This window comes from Scylla paramamosain, chromosome 3 (genome assembly GCF_035594125.1).
Source record: "Scylla paramamosain isolate STU-SP2022 chromosome 3, ASM3559412v1, whole genome shotgun sequence".
Taxonomy (NCBI): Eukaryota; Metazoa; Arthropoda; class Malacostraca; order Decapoda; family Portunidae; genus Scylla; species Scylla paramamosain.
In genome coordinates, this window is record NC_087153.1 from 13,332,268 (window position 1) to 13,355,000 (window position 22,733).

At 35.3% G+C, this 22,733-nt stretch overlaps 2 protein-coding genes across 6 annotated transcripts in view; one reads left to right on the top strand and one right to left on the bottom strand.

Moving 5' to 3' along the window:
- The window catches only part of LOC135090628 (sodium/mannose cotransporter SLC5A10-like), a 41,718-nt gene extending 37,017 nt beyond the window's left edge, over nucleotides 1–4,701 (top strand). For both annotated transcript variants that reach the window (XM_063987557.1, XM_063987566.1), the window contains 4 exons: nucleotides 1,150–1,245; nucleotides 1,742–1,853; nucleotides 3,386–3,492; nucleotides 3,655–4,701. In XM_063987557.1, coding sequence (XP_063843627.1) covers nucleotides 1,150–1,245; nucleotides 1,742–1,853; nucleotides 3,386–3,492; nucleotides 3,655–3,870 — 531 coding nt within the window. In that variant the 3' untranslated portion in view covers nucleotides 3,871–4,701. The remainder of the gene's footprint in view (nucleotides 1–1,149; nucleotides 1,246–1,741; nucleotides 1,854–3,385; nucleotides 3,493–3,654) is intronic.
- Nucleotides 4,702–10,118: 5,417 nt separating this feature from the next.
- The window catches only part of LOC135090635 (uncharacterized), a 14,745-nt gene continuing 2,130 nt past the window's right edge, over nucleotides 10,119–22,733 (bottom strand). The window contains exons 2-9 of one of the 4 annotated variants that reach the window (XM_063987597.1): nucleotides 20,858–21,131; nucleotides 18,581–19,683; nucleotides 17,242–17,375; nucleotides 15,168–15,366; nucleotides 12,861–13,268; nucleotides 11,958–12,086; nucleotides 10,917–11,029; nucleotides 10,119–10,441 (exon numbers count right to left, since the gene is read on the bottom strand). In XM_063987597.1, the coding sequence (XP_063843667.1) occupies nucleotides 10,941–11,029; nucleotides 11,958–12,086; nucleotides 12,861–13,268; nucleotides 15,168–15,366; nucleotides 17,242–17,375; nucleotides 18,581–19,661 (2,040 nt within the window). In that variant the 5' untranslated portion in view covers nucleotides 19,662–19,683; nucleotides 20,858–21,131 and the 3' untranslated portion in view covers nucleotides 10,119–10,441; nucleotides 10,917–10,940. Of the gene's footprint in view, nucleotides 11,030–11,957; nucleotides 12,087–12,860; nucleotides 13,269–15,167; nucleotides 15,367–17,241; nucleotides 17,376–18,580; nucleotides 19,684–20,857; nucleotides 21,132–22,733 lie in introns of all 4 variants that reach the window. The other 3 variants (XM_063987602.1, XM_063987580.1, XM_063987590.1) reach the window with 3 other exon arrangements.

A 22,733-nucleotide genomic window follows, 5' to 3' on the forward strand; every position in this document is an offset into this window, starting at 1 on the left:
ATTTCCCATCTATGACTCCATTCCCATATTCTGTTCATGTTCTGTGTGTGTGTGTACATATTAATAAAGTTGTAGTATGAACTATCTGAGCTATACAAGTTATCCCTTAATCAGTGTACATTGTTTGCCTCAATGACTTCTTAACATTTCTGTGTTGCCCTAAGTATCCAGCTTCTATTTGTACATATGTACATGATAGATTTTTTGTTGCATTTCTTGTAGTTCATCAGTTACATTACATATTGTAGTTAGGTCTTCCCTCTAACTTCTTTCTTCAAATGATGGTATTTCCATATCTTTTAATATTTCTTCATGTTAGGTTTTACAACTCATACAACGTATTAGTTCCTACTTTTCGTTGTTTCTAATTTCTTGATTTATTTTTTTATTTATTTGATTTAATTTCTTATCTGGTTAGGAAACCACAAAACTGAAGTTTTGTGGTTATTGTTGATTATTTTCACCATATCTTTGTCAAGGAAGTTAAAGACCACTCTTATGTCCTTCACCATCCTACATCTAGCTCCAAATGTCTTGTTTGTGTGCTTCTCTAGTGATAGGTAATTCTGTCACTTCACCCATGTCTTTTTCTTCATTCACCGAGTATCATATAATTTACCAACTTGCACATCCATGTAAGTCTGTCCACTGTATGTTTTTCTGTGTGTGTGTGTGTGTGTGTGTGTTTGTGTGTGTGTGTGTGTATGGGCAGTGAATTAGAATATTGTATGGTGAATATGATAATGAATGGTGTATTGTAGATGTGAGAACTATTCTCCACTTTGAATAGAACTGAACCAGTTGTACATTACATACTACTGTCAGAGTAACTTTTTTTTAATAGAGTGTCGTAAGTGATATTTCAGAACATCTCGGATAATATTTTCCAAGTAAGCTGAAGAGCAAAAAACATGGTGGGGAATGCATGGTCAAGGTCTGGCCTGATGATGTTCTTTGATGCATTGATGCTATTGAGAGAGAGAGAGAGAGAGAGAGAGAGAGAGAGAGAGAGAGAGAGAGAGAGAGAGAGAGAGAGAGAGAGAGAGAGAGAGAGAGAGAGAGAGAATGATGATCTCTTAGTCATAGATGTTGTAAATATGTTCATAGATATCACAATATAATTTATTGAAAGACTGTTTTCTCTTTCAGTTCCATTACATGTATTTTGCAACATTCCTCTTCTGGGTGACGGTCACTGTGGTGGTGGTGGTGACCCTGATGACTCCACCAGATGAGGACTGGAGGGTGAGTGTTTTTGTGAGAGATTTGGTGATTGGGAGTTGGGACTTTTTTTTTCCTTTTTTCATTTATTATTTTTTTTACTTAAGGCACAGAAGATTCTTGAAGTGCCTTTCAGAATTTTTACATCTTATTTTAGTTTGTTAATGGAGACCTGTTTCTCATGACTCACTAATAAGTCTTATGAGCTTGCTTTCTTGCTTTCTATTCAGCTTCATACTCATCCATTCATGTGGTAGCCATAATGGATTTAAATGCTATCTATGTATCTATCTGTCTGGTGCCTTGGTTGTTCAGGGAATGTTCCCTAGGGGATGGCCACAGCAGAAGAGCCTGCACCACACATAATCCAAACATTTTGTTCTTGCTTGTTGAAGGACTTGGCCTTTGCTGCTATTTCTTTCACAATTCAATTAAATTCAATTAAATACTCCTTTACCCTATCCTTCCATCTTTTATTTTAAGTGGCCTTTCTCTTTTACCCCAATTTTTTCTTTAACAGCTCATCAGAACTACCTTCTTCACACGCCTGGACCGTCATGAACGTAAAGACGATTTGGAACTTCTAAACAGGACACAGGATGAGCTGCTGCTCAACTCCCCAAATGAACCAGGTACTGCACTGAGCCACTTGTTCTCAGTAATGACATGAGTGATTGAGTCCCAAGCAACCAGTACCTGGATCCTAGTTCTAAGGGTGACTCCAGGTCTGTTCAGTCTCTTTTGTATTTCTGGGATCCCAAACAATCTCATTCTAAAAGCTCCATTCACAGACATTCTTTTCATTTGTTTATGTTATTGACATTCTCTATATAAATTAATGCAAACCATTGGTGGGTACATCTAGCTTTGACTATAGCTAACTAAAAATGTAACTTCAATAGAGTCAAACTGATAAATCTATAAAAAAAGATATTTAGTTAAAGCCTGTGGTAACCATTCACTGCTAATTTTCATTAGTGTAGTTTTTATTTAGTATTTTTTGGTCTAAAACCCTGAAGGGGCTGGACATTTTGTAGATATAGAGCTTTCCAAAATGGTATAGCATGCTGAGATCAGATGAGAATCAATGTAAACATAAATGGATAAAGAAAAAGAGATATTAAACAATAATTCAAACTCACCATGCTTAGTTTTTTTCCACTGGCTTCAGCTGTTTGAGCTGCTTGCAAGCAACAAGTGATCAGAGCAAGGTTATCAGTTAAAGCAGGATGAGAATGTCAATCTGATAATTTTCAAGGCTGTTTTCAGCCGAATTTTCATCTGTGTACTACAAGAATCATTGTGATGTTCAGCTATCTTGCTTCTACACTGAAAGACTAAAATTCTTAGATTTTTAGGCAGAGAAGGACACATATATATTTCTGATGAACAGAGAACAGCCATTCACCTTGAGGCCGCCAAGGAGACTCATGTCAGACCACCACAGACACATCTGTACCATTGCTTTATATGCATATCACTTACATCTTTTAATAATTTTGTGAGAATGTAAGTGCAAAGAACAATTCTACTTGTGAAGAAAGTGGTGGTAAACAGCCTGAGATTACAATGAAATATGTAACAATATATGATAATAATATAGGCAAACTGGAAAAAGTATGACTTTAGGTTTAGCAGACAATGTGAGGTGAATTTAGCAGAAGCAAATTGGTCTGCCAACAATTTTCAGTTAACAAGAATGTTAAAAAAAAAAGTTAGCTCCCCTAATTAATGGTTGCTGGATTAGCAAAAATGTGTTCACAGCTCCTGCAAAGTACAGTGGTAAAAGAGTGAAGTATGAAGAACTGACAATTTTTATAATGTTCAATACAATACTCTTCCTTAGCCAGAAAAATGCATATTTTTGAATGACAAAATTATGTAAATATAGTAACTAATTATTTTTATAATTTTGATTATCCCTAGGTTTTCAAAGACCCTGCATTATCTGGAGCCTGTTGAGTAAAGGGAAATGTCTAACATCCAGTCCCATTGCTTTGAATCTGTGTGTAGTTACTGGTGTTTCAAGGTTTCTTGGGATAATTTTTGTGAATAGAGAGGAGACATTATGAGAAAACATTATCATAAGATCACAGTGAGTAACATAAATATTGTTATACATAGGTAATCATGCCACATCAATTCTGCTTAACACTGTTCACAGAAAACAAGTATCTAGAGCATGGGTGCCAGGAACCACGACACAGAATCCCCTGGCATCGGAGGTTCTACAACTGGCTGCTTGGGTTTGACGATTCTGATAAAGCTCAGGTAAGTGTTTTGTGGAATTATAAAAAATAGTAAGCTTGGTTTGAAGTTTGTTGGTATCTGGTGTAGAAAATTGTCACTGAAGTTAAGAGTGAATTTTTTAAATTCCTAAGCTTAGAAGTAATCAAAATGTAATATTAATAATTTGCTATTATTTCACAAAAGCAACAAATCATGGCAATGAATGAACACATTGCCCAACTCACCAACCTTCATCAAAAAAAGTGGGAGAATTATCTTCTGAACTTTATGCTGGTGGTGATCCTGCTGGTGATGATGGGTCTGTACACGTACTTCTCCATCAACCCCTTCACTCAAGAGGAGGTTCGTGACATCCAGCGGGCAAAACTTCACGAATTAGGTTACAATAATATCTTATAAGCCTGAATATAATTTCTTTATTTGAAAATTTGTATGCCATAGAAAAGAATCAGGCATAAAATTTCAACTTTTAGAAAACATTACAGTACTGATGGTCATGATGGCTAGTACTGCTAAAGAGTATACTCATATATGCAGCTTCCCTTTAGTTACTATAACTCCAGGAGCTACATATTAGTGTTATTTAAGCAAACCAATGTTTCCTGTACATATGTTTTTCTTGCACTGGTTCATTATTTCTTGGGACACTTAAATGTGAAAAACAGGTGCACTGATGGGTGACAGGCATGAAGCTGGTGCTGGTGTCAAGAGCCATGTATTATTTATTTCCAGCTGATAAATTTTAAACCACAATATAAATTACACCTGTCCACCTTACCAGAACACAGATAACACTTGGCACAGCCGGCCAGAAATTCACTAAGCATGAACTGATGAAATGCTGTTATCATGAATGTATACATGGTGAATACCACATCCAGATCTTGTTCATTCCTTCATTTTCATGTCCCACTGATGTGCATCTAGATCATGATGTACAAACACATAAATGACAGGTGAAGGATTTATGCCACATAAATATACCTATTCACTATGCCTTGCTTAATGAAGGATAAATGTTGAGAATAGTGACCCCACTTAGATGTGAGAGAAGATGTTTTGGGAAAGATGTTCACTGTGTCTTGCATAGTGAGTGGATATAATTTTTTCTTTCAACTTTTACATCCTGAAAGACTAAGGATACACAAAATAATGTATTCTGACATATAACATGCACCTTAATTATGAAGAGGAAATTTTTAGAAAGGAAATAAAGATGCAAAGATGAAGGTTTCAAGTGTTGAGGCCCTTAAAACAGTCTTATTTTCTAAACATTGCAGATGGTGAGGTAGTGTGAATGGTGAGCTCCAAGAGTTAATACTGTATGTAAGACACCAATCAAATACATATTATTAAAAAATTATGACAGAACATGTAAATAAATCTACGCATTGATAAGACAACACATTCACTTCATCTTCTTTCCTCTACCTCACAACTGTCATTGCCAGTACATTGCCTGTCAAAATTAAACATCCTGGAGATATTCTACACCAGTGCAGAAAGAGCATCAGTACATAACCATGACATATATACCTGTAGTCTGGGCTTACCGTGGTCACAATCATCCCAGTATGTTTCTTATCTGTCCAACTCTGAAGGGATGGTGTCTTGTGGAACCCTATTATGGCTATCCTTTGGGAGAGTTAATAGTAACAGGATGTAAAGAGATAGTAGAAAGGGAATATGTATTCAGCATATTTTTGCTTAAAATGATGTCACTTTCATTTCTGACACTAGCTGAAAAAAAAATCAGACACATATGAGGCCTCAAATGAAAAATAGTAGTAAACATTAACTGGAATGGTTTTCAAGTAAGCAAGTAAAGCACTAGTTAAAAACTTCCTTTATTATATGAGCATGTCACTCATTACAGAATTTCTTGGGATATAATAAGAGGATTAAAAATCATGTGGAAAAAAATATGTTGGGAGGGAAGAAGAGCATGAAGGACTGCAGCATACCCATACCTAAGGCTGGATAACTAAACAAGGGTTCTCTTATGATCAATGTTATTGGTAGATCTAAAGAATGTTGACAATCAGTTACAGTATAGACTGATTTTGTATTTTGTCATCTTTAAAATTACTGGAGATATATATCTTTTCTATCTATATTTTTATATAGTAAATTTAAGGAATGCTTGAAGAAAGAAGTTGGTGTCATTGTTTCACAGTTAGCTCTGTGCTCTGTGGACAAGCCTATAATTCATGCATTGCTGTAGTTTCTTCCTAAGTCATGTGGAAATTAAGGCTGTATGCCATTAGAGAAAGACAGTTTTCATGATGCCACCCTTTGGGATTGGAGGCTTTAGGAGGCAAAAAAAAAAAAAAAAAAGAAAGAAAGAAAGAAAGAAAGAAAGAAAGAAAGAAAGAAAGAAAAAAAGTGAACTTTGAAGTAGCACTTTGCTCATGGAAAGCAAGCAGGATTGATAAAGATGATGAGTTCACTGTCATAATGCATACTGAGGGTGATTGTAATAGTACATGCAGTGGTGGTAATAGCAGCTTCATATATGGTGCTGATAGTGAGGCTGTGGTCCACACTGATGAAAGCATTACAGCAGTAATGTGATCATTACATGGTGTGTAATGATGACGACTACCAGGTCATCATCACACATCATCATAATCACAAACAACCTGTTGTTGTTTATGATTATGGTGATGGTGATACTTTAGTTTGGATATAAATCCCTCATAAGAACTTTTACTATTTTTACTTTAATAATGAGTAATTTTCATTTATCTGTTTTTCCAAGATTGTTTTAAAGATGGTTTCAGCTATAAAAATCATTTAATTATTGATATTTAAGTTGTACCATCTGATCGCAAGTTCTTTCATTTAAAACTATAACTACCGCAGTTCTCTGCATGGGACCTCATGTATTTATACTATGTCTGTATCAACATAAAAGATTATATAGATGAGTGGGGTATAACTATGTTTAGTACCATATTTCCTGGTGTATCCTGTACACTAGCATGTAATTCTTGCTCTGATTATGAAGGGAAAATAAAAAGAAAATTCATATATAAGGGGTGTGGCAGAGTGTTATGGTCTTGGATGCAACATTTAATACTTCAAAAACTGTGCCAGCGCATGTAGTACCAAAATCAAATGCACTCAACTTCTCCAATAAGCATGTAAGTTTTGATGCGACTTGTGACTCTCCAAGCATAATTGTTAATGGTGACCTGAAAATTACTCTGTCTGTCTGTGTCTGTCTCATTGTCATTGCTTGAGGCAACAGCTGAGGTATGGAAACATGGTCAGGTGAAGCCAATAGTAAGTAATGCAAGAGTGAACACTGCACACAGGACCAAAATGAAATGGATTCAGCTGGCAACAGCTGTGTACATAGATTGAACTGGCATAGTTTTATGGACATTATCACTAGCAACAATGAATACACTGGCTATTTGTCCTTTGTTTGTATTTTCATGTGGTCATTCAAAGAAATTTCCTCTGCTTTATATATTCATTTATACTCGTATATAATACCTGTTCCTAAGAACTTCCCCAAGGGGGGATATCTGTGATGGTGGAGTGTCCACTTTTTTTCCTGTCCACACATTCCTTTCTTGTATGCTCTAATTCCTTCACTTGCCTCTTGTATACTCCAATATTCTATCTTCCTGCATTCCTCCCTCAATAGCAAATATGTTACTTTGCCATATATTGCACGGGTTGCGTTTTTTATGTAAAACTTTTTAGTAAAGCACTGTGCATCATAGGTCAGGAAATATGATAATTTAAGACTGAATTTTACATGTAGCAATGGATATTGTAGATAAATGTACAATGTGTGTAATGAACAAAATAGTATTTTGTTTCCATAGTTCTACAAATATCATTTACTTTTTAAAATTCTTTAAACTTCAAAAAGAGCAATATTTTCATCATGTACATGAAGTATAGATAAAAAATTTTATTTTTAAAAAATTTATAGTATATCATATAAATTTATAATGTACAGTGAAAGGGTGTTATCAGGATGGCAGATCAAGTCCCCAAAACATATGTTAAATAATTAATCCTAGTTAATGTTTGTCCCTTATAAGATACTTAATTTGCTTTCAAGGGTTATGTGTACCAGCAGGTGCAATATATGCAACTGCTTTGGGAGGTGGAACGAAATAGAGAGGAAAATACAGAGATGGAAAAAAAGAAAGGGAACATATGAGACAGGTGTATTCTCTTAATAAGGATAACCTCACTATTTACTTACATAATCTATTTATCAATATACCAGGCTAATGATAGAAATATACTGTTGCCTAATTAATGATGAAATAATATATATATATATATATATATATATATATATATATATATATATATATATATATATATATATATATATATATATATATATATATATATATATATATATATATATATATATATATTTTTTTTTTATTATTTATTTATTTATTTATTTATTTATTTATTTATTTATAACAGCCATCTTCCCTGACTAATGGTGAACAGGTCAGTGGACTTGGCACAGTGAAAGTGACAAATATCGTTTAACTTGTGTTAGTGAGTGCACATCAGCCTTCCCTGAAGAATAGTGTAGGATGTTTGTCACCATGGTAAAGGATGTTATGCACATAATAAAAGCAATATGAGGTTATTATAAGTAGAATGGATACTTCAGCTTTATTTTTGTGTAGTGTGAAGCAAGATGTGAACACAACTAATGCATTTCTTGTTCTTAGGGAGTAGTGCTGTAAGACTATTGTGATAGTAGTTAAAAGATGATTTACAGCTTCATATGTGCCTATGCATCAATATGTGCACTTTTGTCACCTTCATAGATCTTTGTGAATGCTGTGATGTTAGTAAATGATGCACCTGGAGTAAATGTGTATGATAAATGGTTTTGACTAATATAATATTTATGAACATACAGTAGGGTATGTGACCATGCATGGTTGTTATAACGTACAACTGCAATAACAAGCCAAAATTTTAATAAATATTTGATCAGAATGATAAACCAAAACTGCCTAGACAAACTCACCACTAGTGTGAGCACTGGAATTTTAATAAAAGTTTAAACAGAATTATTAACCAAAATTAGCAAGACAAACTTGCCATTTGTTCTGGCACTTAAATTTTAAAATTTCAATTGAAATAACAAACTAAACCTTGCAAAACTAACTCACCAGCTGTGCAAGCTGCTGCTCACCTATCTGCCACCTGTCCCTTCCTCCCTTTTTTTCTTTCCTATCTCTTTTCATCTCTATCTCTATCATCTATTCATCATTGTTCATCTCTATCTCTATCATCTTGTCTCAAACTTCCCTCCCCCTTATCTGTCAGAGATAAGGAACAAGCAGAGTCTCTCTCTCTCTCTCTCTCTCTCTCTCTCTCTCTCTCTCTCTCTCTCTCTCTCTCTCTCTCTCTCTCTCTCTCTCTCTCTCTCTCTCTCTCTCTCCATTAAGTTTGTCATTTTTGCTTCATCATTTCTCACTCTCACTCTTATATACATAATTCTATTTTCATTCTCAGTCTCATTCTATTTAGCAGTCCTTGAGACTGTTCTTACTTTCACACACACACACACACACACACACACACACACACACACACACACACACACAGAGAGAGAGAGAGAGAGAGAGAGAGAGAGAGAGAGAGAGAGAGAGAGAGAGAGATGGGCTCCGACTTAGGTGAGATTTACTGTGTGTATACGTGTACTGCCAACAGTGGGTAAATGTGACCTACACTTGTCAAAGCAACACAAAACTCAGTGATAATGTGTAAAATTCAGGACAGTAAGAATTTAGGACTAGGTGTGAAATTCAGGAGAGTACTGTAAATATTTGTTGTGTTATCTCAAATTTAGTATTGCAAATGTGTTCATTTTAATGATTTTTTTTAATTGTGGATTTTCTTATATTACTTTCTGGTTCCCTGGAACCAATAAATTTTTCTCATAGAGTCTTCAGTTGCCATAATGCACATTTGCCATAAACAAACACTACACTGGAACGAATCATGTTCATTATAGCATACCCTATTCTATAAATGCAGTGCATCTTACTAACCTGTAAGTTATTCCAAATAATTAGGCATTGGTCAAGGAAAATTTTTCAGCAGCATTATGACAGTGACTTGTTATGATCTTGCCTTTGAAGCTGGTGTGACCTCTCAAGTCAGGACACACTTCTTGAAGTTTTTGTTTGTTTATTTTTTTGAGAGATTTTCACTTGATAAGGACTGACAGCCAACCCAACAGTCCACTGTGAAGATCATGAGAATTTAGGTAACTTTTTAATTCCACACACATGAGCAAGGGTGCTGAGTCAGTGATTCCTCACAACATTGGTGCCTAACTTGTGACTGTTTCAAATGCTTGTATAATTGGTAAAGTTAAGTTAAACATAAAAGGAATGTTATAATGTTGTGAGCTTAACAAGAATGGAAGTATGAGTAACTGGTGGAAAAAATAACTGCATCTAATATGAGAAAAGGGATTTATCATAGACATGACAAAATCTATCCTCTATTCTAAGCTCACTAATTTTGCAGTTGTAATCATCCCTGTGGTTTCTGAAGACCTTGCACCCAACAAGTGTGTACAACAAATCACTCATCAGATACATAGCCATATGGGGAAAACTAATTGTAGAAAATTGGACTGATCTCTTTATTTTGGCTCTGATTCCACTCATTACTCAAGTTATTATAATTAATTTCAATAACATAATTATACATGGCACTATGTATATAGCACATAATGTAGAATAAGTAATATGAATTAACTCAAAGCAAAAGGTGATATCCAAGATGGAACAGAAGGCCATTCCTCCTTCCTCTTCCTTGTTATTACCACCATCACAATCACCTTTTTCCCTTCTCTCACTTTCCAGTGCCTCTTGTAATGCTTTTCTGAGTTTTATTTTTCACTTGCACTCTTTTCTTCCCAAGAAATGGAGAAATGTCATCAGGAATGTTACTGAAAAGATTCTCTATATTATCACCAATGCTCACTCTCTTCTATCATTTCTATCATTATCACTAGTGCTTACTCTCTTCTTTCATTTTTATCATAACCATCAAGTTCACGGCATTTGTTTGAATATCTGATACTAGCTATTTGTGTTTTCATTCACTTTTCTTACCCAAGTCTCAATGAGCTCTTGCTTTCTTTAACACTTCTACAGCAAATATCTTTGCCAACCACAGAGAATGAGGTAAGAAAGCAGAAGAGGGGAAGGTGGATACTAGTGATACCATACACTTGGCCAAGGTGGCAGCTGATTAGAACCACATACTACAGATTTTTTATATTGAATTTGAAACTTTATATACAAATATTGGTAAGGGTCCAATGATATTGTTATATGCAAGTCAACTCATTACATGAAAGAGGTTATAGAAGTAGTTACTTATGTACAAAACAGTTTTCAATGAATAAACAATGTACTTACAGCAGTAACCAGGTAAAGTGTTTACTACAAGTGGGAGCGGGAGGTGTCAGTCAGTCCCCACACGTGCGAAGCTGCTGCACACTCAACATCAAGATACTGTAGTACTGTTTTGTCTGAGAGAGAGAGAGAGAGAGAGAGAGAGAGAGAGAGAGAGAGAGAGAGAGAGAGAGAGAGAGAGAGAGAGAGAGAGAGAGAGAGAGAGAGAGAGAAAATTCAATATAAGTTAGCTAAATAATTTCATAAAGATAAGAATGGAGGAAGAAAATAGATTTGAGGATGTGACAAAATATTCTAGTTATCTTACTGAGAATGTATAAAGAAAAGAGAAGGGAATGTTACAATAGAGTGAACTTAAAGAGAATGGAAGACAAAAAAAAATAGAGAAAAATAACTGGATCTGATGTGAGAAGTGTAAGGCTAAGGGCAAGATCATAAACAGAGTGGGTGGAGAGCAAGAAGAAAGTATTAGGCACAAGAACATCTGAGTAGTTGCATGTCATAAGGACAAATGGAAGACAGTTGTGAACGTTTAAGTAAAACAGTCATGACAGCTTCAACAGGTTCTCCCACATTTGGATAAATTAGTTGATCAGGTCAGATGAAGAAATGGACACCATGAATCTAGAAAAAGGATATGAAAATTCCATGGTTGCAAATGTGTGGCGTATATGACCGAGGAAATAAAAGGCATTTACAAGAAACTCATAATCAGCAATGTTTCCATGATGCATTAAAAGATATTGTATTTCACATTGTGGTTCAAACAGATGCTTGTTATAGTATTATAAATGCTGTAGTTGAAATCATAGAACTGCAGAAAAAAAAAAAAAAGTGACTGAGGTGAATGCCACAACAACAAAAAAAAAGAAGCACTTAAACATGTAAATCTATAGCTTGAATTATGAACTATACAAGTCTATACTAGTTTCTAGAAGAAAGCAAAATATTAACCCATGAGAGAGAGAGAGAGAGAGAGAGAGAGAGAGAGAGAGAGAGAGAGAGAGAGAGAGAGAGAGAGAGAGAGAGAGAGAGTACTCTTACCTTTAGTCTTCAAAAAGGTGTTCAGAATGGTGGCAATGGAAGGGATGGGGATGGCCAAGTTGACGTGAGGAAAGGTGACTCTGTTAGAGTCCTGCATATTACAAACCACAAGACCCACCACTTGCAGTCCTGACAACATGAAGCAAAAAAAAAATAATAATAACAATGGTGGACCCCTCACTCCTTAACTTTTCTCCCTAAATTCACATTTTCATCACACTCACAGCTATTCTCTCATATCTTAAGCTTTAGGTCTCAAGGAGAAGGACTGATCCTCATTACCCACAGTGCACGAGGATCAGTTGCCTGGCAAACTCTGTTTCTTTACAGTGAAGTCTGACAGCCAAGATGGTTTACCTCTATTATTCTATAATAAACCCATCTCTTTTTCCTCATCTGGCATAATTAGCTGATCTAATTAAATGTAGGAGAACCTCCAGTTGAAGCCCTCATGATTATGGCAACTTTTATATACTCACAACTGTCTTCCATTCTACTTCACAGATGGTCATGCATCTAACAATCTCTTTTCTCTGTTCACCCATTCTATTTGTGGTCATGCCCTTAGTCTTACATCTCTCATATCAGATCTATTTATCTCTTTTCACCAACTGTTCATCTTTCATTATCTCTGCAAGCCCAAAGAATTCCTAGCTATTCTTGATCATCTCTTGCAGCATTTGTTTTCCTTCATACTTCTTCATTTTCACTAAAAACTGTGTTATATCATACATAAACCTCAAATACTTCATTTTCACTGCATATGACATTGCCTTCTCTCCTGCTTTCTCATTCTATCATTCCCTAAGTTCATTAATTGAAATTCTTAAAAAAAATGTTCATATCTCTGCTGTAAGACTGAATAATGAAGATGAAAATTACCATAACTAAGCAAACACTCACCGTATGAAGGATGAAGAGTAACAACTGGACCTCCACTGGCTCCTGCATATACAGAACAGGTTGTTTGCATGACCACAGGTACTGGAACACTTTTGCTGGAGGTACCAGATGGAGTTCTACCCAGCTTCATCAAATAATGTGACAAATTATCACTACTATTAGGATCTCTCTTGATAATGATGGTTGTTCTTATTTTTGAAGTGTCACTGGCAATAAAATTGTTATCACTGTCACTTGCACCATGAGTATGCCCTTCATTGGATCCACCATCACTGGTTTCACTTGATGGTAAATGAAGCAATGAGGAGGGAAGAGTGACCACCTTTGAGATCACCCCTCTTGAGAAGGTTGGAGTAGAGAGGATCTGGGAGGGGAACATCCCATATCCTGCCATAACTACACCAACACCTGTTGGAAATAAATTCAGTTACAAAATTATTTAAAATATCCAATACCCTCTTATATTTGGAAAGCATAATGAGCAAAGATAGTGGAACCAGTGATGAAAAAGTAAGAGACAGACCCAAACAGAGGATAAGGTGATCAAAATACAGTGAAAGAACAAGAAACAGAATACTTATTAAGTAGTAAATAAATCCCATATATGATGGCAGTGTTATACAAGCTGTAACACCCCATGACCTAGACATGGATGATGCCTGACAGATTCTATCCAAAAATTTGGGGTGACAATACTGAACTGGGTAATATAAGTATGGCTCAACAGAAATATAAAGAAATGGCAATGAACTGGGGAGTACAAGTATGGCTCCACAGAAATATAAAGAAATGGCAGTCTGTGTAGTCAGAGTGGACAAGGATGTGCTGGGAATATAAGGAGGAACATCTTAAGACAGTTAAGTAATATATTGATGGATTATGAAAAATTAGCAGATTGATAGTAAGAGACAGAAGTGGATGGTGAAATGAGTAAAGACTGGCCAAAAAAACAAAAATTATGGGAAAAAAGCTTGCAAATTATTGACTGCTCCTCCCCCCAAAAATGTCTTAATACATGTCAAACAAATATGTGAATGAATCAAATATGCAGTAGCTATGCATCCATACCAAACTTTAATGATAGCATTATATGGAAGAATTACATGTGAATGGCAGTAACATTGCAAGTACAGGTTGACCATCACTAATCCAGCAGTCACTAATCTGGCACCAATTTTAGCTAATGTAATTTCAAATTTCCCAGGTTGCTGCACCAACATGCTGTCACTACTATTTATTAAAGTTGCTGTACTTGCTGCATAATCAGCAAAGCCATTTCAATTTGTTTTCTCCATTTATTATTAAATTTACTTAGTTTTAGCTCCAGCCATGGCTCCAGTTAATAAATGAAATGTTTCTTGTTGTGTAATGCACAGTGTACATTATCCATAAAAGATAAGGTTGAACTTCTGAAAAATTCAACAGCAGAGTGTCTGCAAAGCTTGTATGAATTATGCAGCAATGACTCTTCAACAGTTTATGACATGAACAGAAAAAAAAAAAGTCCAGTTTCTTTGCTAACAGCATTGCTAGTACTAATGCTATTGGTATTGGCCAGAAATGAAGTATCACTATCAATATCAGCAGAAAAAGTGGTATCAGTACAGCCTTATCTATTAAACTCGTGCTGATTTAAGGGGTATAATAAAGGTTAACTGTTGGATTAAGTGTATTGTAACCTAACCCCTCTAATCCAACAAAATCACTAATATGGCACCTTACAGGTTCTAATGATGCCACAGTAGTGATGGGTGACCTGTACTGGAGACATAAAAAGTTTGGAAAGGACACAATGTGCAGTAAAATTTTTTCTGGGCCACTATAAGATCATATTACTCCATCTGTGAGGAAACCTGTTCAAAAGAGACTAAAAAGTGTGAGTCGAAGAGAAAAAATATAATATGTCCAACTCTGAAAACTAAATGGCTGTTACATCAAGCACACTTGTTCTTTGAATAAAGATACGAATTTACATTGTGCATACCACTTATTCCTTTCTGATCCTTCCATTCTTCTTACAAAATCACAGGATATGTAATCCATTTAGCAGCTCTACAATCCATGCCTTTTTATTAATGGAAATTAAAAATAATTACTACATAAAGTGTCATTATTCCATACTCTCAAGTAGCTTACTTCCAATATTCAAATTCCTTCTACCTGAGATAATTTATCTGTTCATCAATTTCCCTACAGTTTATCCTACATTCATATTTCTTATTTAATTTATTAATGAAATATTTAACTTCATTATTGTATGATTCTAAATACATGATGAGATACAGGTTTGTTGAGTATGAGAGTCACCTTGAGGTGGAAGACTTGTAGCAAGAGGCAGTGGCAGTGCAGGGCAGAGGGGAGAGTGAGTGACTACCACAGCCAAGTCCCACATACTGTATCTTGCTGGTAGGGTTCTTTGATCTCCTTGAGACATGATGAGAGGTTGTGTCTGATGGATTACAGTGCCCTGTATTCTTCTGTCATCTGACAGCACCACTGTAACTTTCTGAAAACAGGCAAAGATTCTTCTTATATTCCAGTCTAGTTTTTTTCTAAGGGCTAGCATATTCTGTGATGTAAGAATAGAGTTGCATGCCAGTCAGTTTTTCCTTTAATATCTTAAAGCCAGCCCTAAGATTTTGCTGAATTTTTAGAAACCAGATTTTTTACAATTTTTCAGTATAGAAAAATAATTCAAATAAATAAACAAACAAACAAACAAACAAACAAACAAACAAATAAATAAATAAGCAAATATAAGTTTAAAACCTACAAAAACTTCTCTGACACCACTGGACTGGTCATTAGAAAATGTACAACTAGCCTATGGGTCCCAAAAACTCTTCTAAATATAGAAAAGAAAGTTTGAGGATAGTAAATTGTTAAAATCTGTTCATTTTTTATCCATCAATATCATCAATTACAGCAGGTGTCCCTTGCACCAGCAGGTGAAGGTGTTGGTGTCAGGGCATCAGGGACCCTGCATATATTTGCTGCAATCAGGTACATGTCCAAATCTTCTGTCAAGGCTACAGTAACAAAAGGCAAGCTAATTTTCAGTCCCTCTTAATATTATAGAGGTTTTCCAAAACTAGGAAAAACAATTTCTCTGTCACTTAGGAGTTTCCATTTGTGGAAGGCCTGCTCTCTATCATGTATGGCAATTTAAAAAAGAATTGTGCCACTCCTAAGTATTTGTGAGATCCATAGGTTCTTTGACAAAACCCTGCTTTCTACATAATTTCTGATTCCATCCCACCATTCATTCAAATTATTTACTGTTATTATAATTATTTTTATTTTCTACTTTATTTATTTATTTATTTTTTTTACAACATGCAATACAATGATACGGTTTACTTCCCTTCCCAACCAAGCACAGCAGCTGGTTAAAGATCTAGGTCTGTATTCTACAAACCATCATAGCTAAGTCTCTCAGTCAAAGCAATTCAATGGTGCATTTCAGACATAATGCTGTCATAAACTCTATTGGTTGTCCATAAACTCCTATTATTGGTCATAAAATGCTATGACAGGGTTCACCCAGTCACAACATAAGAATGATGGTCATAAATTCTTTTAGCTATGATGCTTAGCTATGGGTGACCAAAAGCACTGTGTAGAATATAGGCCCTGTTTCATACTCAGGAAGTCTTGCTTGGTATTATGTGTCAGAAAGTTGGTAGATAAGAATTTAACATCTATAATTAAGTAAACAAGTACTGTATATGCTTAATGTCAATAGTGATTAAAATTATATATTGTACTGACTTTGGTAACGTATATTGACAGAAGTATTGTATAAAACTTTGGTTTATGACTTCCGGTACCCATACTGCAAATATGTATCCATAGGATTCTTGATTATTTTAATCAAAGAAGCTCCTTAATAAAGAAAAAAAGAAAAGAAAAAACTCAAAGAAATCTGCCTTGCCATACAAATGTGATATTCATTATAAGAAATATTGTCATATAAATGTGTTATTCATCATAGTGTGTTTATGTTTTTAGGCAAATAAAGACTTTACTTAGATTTTGAGTCATAGAGACATATGTACTGAGTACATATATTTGTCAATCACTACCAAACCATGTGACTTTTATTGTATGAAATACAAGAAACTAGGGACCAAATCCTTGCAAATTTCTAGTAATCATATTAATATGACTGCAGCATTCCCTACCTTAAGCTCTGGATGCACTAACTATACACTCACCTACCTGAGGTGACACAGTTACATATCAGTAGTAGCAAATATATGGTTGCTGTAAATTTATATAAACTGAACATAACATTCTTAAAGGAAAAACAGTACAAAACAAGTCACTGATCCTTAAGCAACAGGGTGATTTCCTTCTGATAAAACTTTTCTCTACTTACTTTATCAATGGCCTTGTAGGTAACATGAGCACAGGTCAGGATAATGCCTGGTGAAGCAGATATCACCACTCCACTGCCCCAGCCTTTCCCACACTTGATACAAACAACACTTTTGCTCATGTCATTCAGAGGTCCTGTGAAAGTTTAATTTTTAAGACATGGCAAATAACCAATCTACATTTCCAATAAAATTATTTCAGGTCCACTTTTACTCACTGCCCTGTACACATGCACTTCAAGAGGCAAGTTTGTTGAGTCATCACGAAAATGGCTGTCATATGAAGAGGATTTTCTTTTGTTTATATATATATATATATATATATATATATATATATATATATATATATATATATATATATATATATATATATATATATATATATATATATATATATATATATATATATGGTGCCTGTACATACCAAGTTTTGGTCTGAGTATATGTGTACTTGTACTCAAAGTACTTAACAATTTTAAAGTACTTTATAGTACAACACTCCAAAAAAATATTCAAATTGCAGTGCAGTATTTGACAGATGAAGTGTAATGAAAGTCTGTCCTTGAGGAGGCCAGGTGACCTAGGTTGGTGTCAGTGAGGTCACATAAGGTGCAGCCACTGTAATTCCCACTTCTACAATTTTTTAGCAACTTGGTGTAAATATGAAAATTCAAATGCTTCCTGAACTGGCAGGCTGCTTCATTAAGAGAAGCAGAGCAATCCAGTGTCATCAGGCATCAAACAAGACTTACATTAAACTTTCCATGTATAAAGTCTGACAATGTTTTATTCCAAAATCTTTAAACTTTGTGGCTGTTGTTAGCTTGTGTGGGGGAGATGGGGGCAATAACAAGTTAAAAAGTCTTGTGATCTACTACCAGTATTTTCACTATCCATATTACAAGCCATATTAGTTTCACTATCTATATTATGAGGACATATACTATAACACACACACACACACACACAACAATATGCTATTGGAAGAAAGTGTCTATAAAAATATGATTTGTACTTAACTTGAGTACAGGACAAAGTACTCATACTTGGACTCAAAAATCAAGTATAACACGAAATGCTTGTACTTGTACAAGCATTTCATATCATATTCACGATATTATAATATAACTGTACTTTAAACAAATACAAAATAATGTATTCAAAACCCAAGTCCAGTTCATGCCAATTCCCCACAAGAGTTGGCCACAAGAGTCTTGTATTTAATCCTATCTTTACATTTCAAATTCATTATCCTATTGAATGGGGCCACACATCCATTCATATATTTACTTGAATTTTATATACAGTATGTTTAAAGAATCAACTAATTATTGCAATTACCTTCCATAAAATTTCTGTCAATGACTCCATTCCTTGACTGGGACTCAACTGCTACTGCTGCAATATTGGTGGGGTGGTTGCTCTTTTGTGTGGAAAGGTTCTTCGGCAGTAGCAGTGCTGATGAAGTATGGGATTGGAGAAATGTCTGCAGCACAGGACCCAGAGATGCCAGGAGGGTTAAGCCCATCCATTCACCTTTTTGCCAGCAAAACGGACTTATAACTAAAGCACATGGCCGTCTCTGTCCACTTACTACCACAAATACTGGAGCACCTTCAGAGCCTGTGATGCATCTGGCATCAGTAAGCAGAACCTCCTGACCTTCAGGACCTGTATTGCAGATGATGCCATGACTCAGAGAATTTAGAAACATGCTTGGGGAAGTAGAGCCAAAAGGGGAGCTCTCAACATAAACAAAGTTACCCTTTTGAACAGGAATGAATGATGACATAATTTCCTTGGTTGCTGTGATCACAATGTTGTCTGGTTCTTCATTTGTCCAATCATTTCCAGACAGAGTTAACAAGACAAATGAAGACATAATTAGTCTTTCCAGGTCAGGAGTTATGTCATTTTGGTTTTCCTCCAGTAATTTCCAGCCCTGTGAAGCTGGCATGAGACTGTCCAGACATTCATATACACCAGACTGGACAATAATTCTGTCAATGTGAGCTGCAGCAGATAGGAAACCACTTGAATCACTGTGTGGCACATAATCTTTACTCTGACTTTGTATGCCAGTCTGATACAGTGGATCATTCTTTGTCCCAGAGGATGCACAGAAATCATAATTAATACCAGCCACCTCTTTTACATGCTCTTTGGAAGGCAAAATAACTTCAATTTTTGACTGAACATTCTTTAAAATGGAATCCAGGACATTGGGTTCTTGTTTCATCCTTGCACAGTAACCTTTTGTTGACAGCTGTTCAATGAGTGGTTGAGCCTTTTTGTCCTTGAAGAGGTCAACAAACAGTATGCCATGAGTGAGAACTATGCCATGCCCCAGATACATCCCAGAGCAGCTAAGGTCTTCATTTGCTCCAGTCACCAGTTTAACAATGACTCCATAACCCTGCATGGTGTTCTTGCTTCTTTACAGTCTGAAACCAAAGAGTAAATTAAGTCATGTTTGCAAATACATGATGTGATTAAAGATTTACAGAAATAAGTTGCAGATATGCTACTCATGTAAAAAGTAATACTCACTATGTTAAACCTTCTAAACTGTTACAGTTGAGGCATATCTTCTATAATAAATATTCTTTATCTAAATACTTTGGTACTTTTTTCCTTGAACTCCCACAAGGACTGGCTATACCAAAAAATGGAAGGGAAACATAAATAAATAAATAAATAAATAAATAATATATATACACACACATTTAAAGACTTAGTGGCTAAACATCTTCACATATATCAAGATCAACTTGCCCCAGTTTATCAGTGCTGCTGTCAGGTGCTGTTTAAGCTACCAAATCAAGACAACTTCACATTCCTGTCACAAGGTATATGAGGCACCCAGAGCCAGCGTAACATAAGCAACATCTCAGCTAAAACTAATATTTTTATTCCACTGTCTTCATCCACCATTCTAGTATGACAGAAGACAGAGAGAACATCAGGATGGACCCTGCATTAAGGTAAAAAAAATCCATCCAAGTGAAACTATCTACAAAACATTCTAGCAGCACTTGAGGCAAATCCATCAGAGGTTGGTACCAGAGTGAAGTAGCTCCCTCCCCATAACACCATGAGATACCCAGACAATGAGTGACCAATCCTGCAAGTCACATCAGATTAGGAAATTGCTTATGTTGCTTACACTTTTGCTCAATAAAATTAACAAATCATTAAATAATATCTTTATTAATTATTTTTAATGTCATCAGAATACAGGAGAATAAAAAAAAAAAGATAGAATAATGGAAATAAACAGTGGGTGGGCACCTGATACAATTTAATGTTCTTGTGTGATACTTTTATCAGAATTAGTCTGGAGAAACTCATCACCATCCATTTGTCTTAAATGATATTTTAATTTCATTATGTTGATTGTAGACCACATGCATCAATGAACATTTTGATACCAAACTCAGCTTCCTCTCTCAATACACTGAGGAGATTCATTCTGAACATTGTAAAATTTTAATTGTTTTTTCTGCTCCTGGTTCACAGCACTTACATCATTCTGGCTCTAGGCACCTCATTATATTCATGTTTATGTACTTATACCAGTCATAAAGCAAGTTAGTACTAAATAGCTTTCTTACTTACTTTGTTCAAAAGGAGAATACCACCTTTATGTCATATGCAACTATCTTTACAAATGTATGTACAGAGCAAAATTTACATAGATTTTCTGCATATTTACAAGTTCATTACTATACTGAAGTATTCACAATTGTTCTTATTCTTATCACTTGTTCTTGCTATTTTACAAGTTTCTCTTTCAATATACATGTAATTTTCACTGCTTTTCTTCATCTAAAGACTTCAGTAATTCCTTTTCTTTTCGCTCATGAAGTTTTCTAATGCACTCCTCAATTTCCTGCAAAAACAAAGAAATAATATATCAACAATAACTTTATTTAGGTTTGTAAATAAATTATATCTAAAATCCTTCTCAAGAGTAAACCATGCTACAAGGTGACATGCTGTGCATAACCAAGCCAATCTTCTAGGTTTGGGCTTTCTCTTTCCAATGCTGTGTGTGAATTTTTGCTATACTTTCTGAGGCCATATCTGACATTTGTGTGATGAAGGGGTTAATAGTAATAGGTTTTAAGATTATGTAAATGAAATGAGGAAAAAAATGTGATTTTGAACAACCAAATTTCTTTTCATAACTATATATGCTGTTGGGAAGAGCTACTGGAAAAATGCAGTTGTGCAGTAATGATGGTGTTGGGGGTCATCAAGAGAGCCACAGGATTACTTGTGAGTGCCAAAAACTGTTTATATCAAGGCTTTTCAACGAGATCACATTTACCTTATTTCAAAGATTTAATTATTGTCTTACACCTTGTGTCTCTCCTCCAGATATATAAAAACGAAGTAAATATTTAGAAATTACAAATTAGTAATAAATGGCAGTTTTTGTTGTCTTTTAATATTTGAAATCTAATAACTTTGTTCCAGAACCAAATTATGGTACTGTAACCGAAGCAATAATGAGTTCAGAATTTTGCTTGAAAATCAATTTGTTTGAAAAGGGAGGCATTCGGTAATCGAGGTTCCACTGTATATATGTAAGTACATATTTCACTTTACTGTGATGAAATAAATGGGAGAGAAAGCATGAAATTTATTTATTTATTTATCTTTTATTCCATATTGATTTTGGACAAATGTAGTACAATCAGTCAATCAGTCAATAATCTGATACCATGCATCCTAATGGTGTAGGGTTCTGCTGGTCAGTAGCTAATTCCAAAAGAAGAGAACCAAAATGAGACAAATGTGTTCCCTGGAAGCCCAGCCAACCGGGATTTGGATAAACAGTACTGGCAGCAACCAGTGCCCAGCCACTAGTTAGGCTGAGACATGTCTATGTCCCAGCACCAAAACCAGCAATTCTCACACCACTGCCATCCAGATACAGGTTTACTAAATATAGAGTGGTAATACTTATAGATTTATCCAATGGATGCCATTACTATTACTCAGCCTCAGAGGTGGCCAGACAATCCAAAGCTCAAGTAGCATCATAGGCACACATGTTTGTGACAGATACACACATGTTGTTGACAGCCTCAAAGCAAATTTACCCAACCACCCAGGCAACTTTGCACGTTTCCCATAACAGGATTTAATCCATAAATGAGCTCAGCTCAATACCACTTACTATCGATTCTAAGAAACCCAGCCACCACTATGAAAAAAAGTCAACACTGTCACCACTTGGAGGATAGGTATGTAAAATGAACCAATACTTTGTCACCACAAGGGTGTGTGGGTCTTCAGCCAAATATCAGCCTCCCTAAGATACAATAAAGAAGGAAGAGAGAGAGAGAGAGAGAGAGAGAGAGAGAGAGAGAGAGAGAGAGAGAGAGAGAGAGAGAGAGAGAGAGAGAGAGAGAGAGAGAGAGAGAGAGAGAGAGAGAGAGAGAGAGAGAGAGAGAGAGAGAGGACACCAAGTAAATAAAATGAA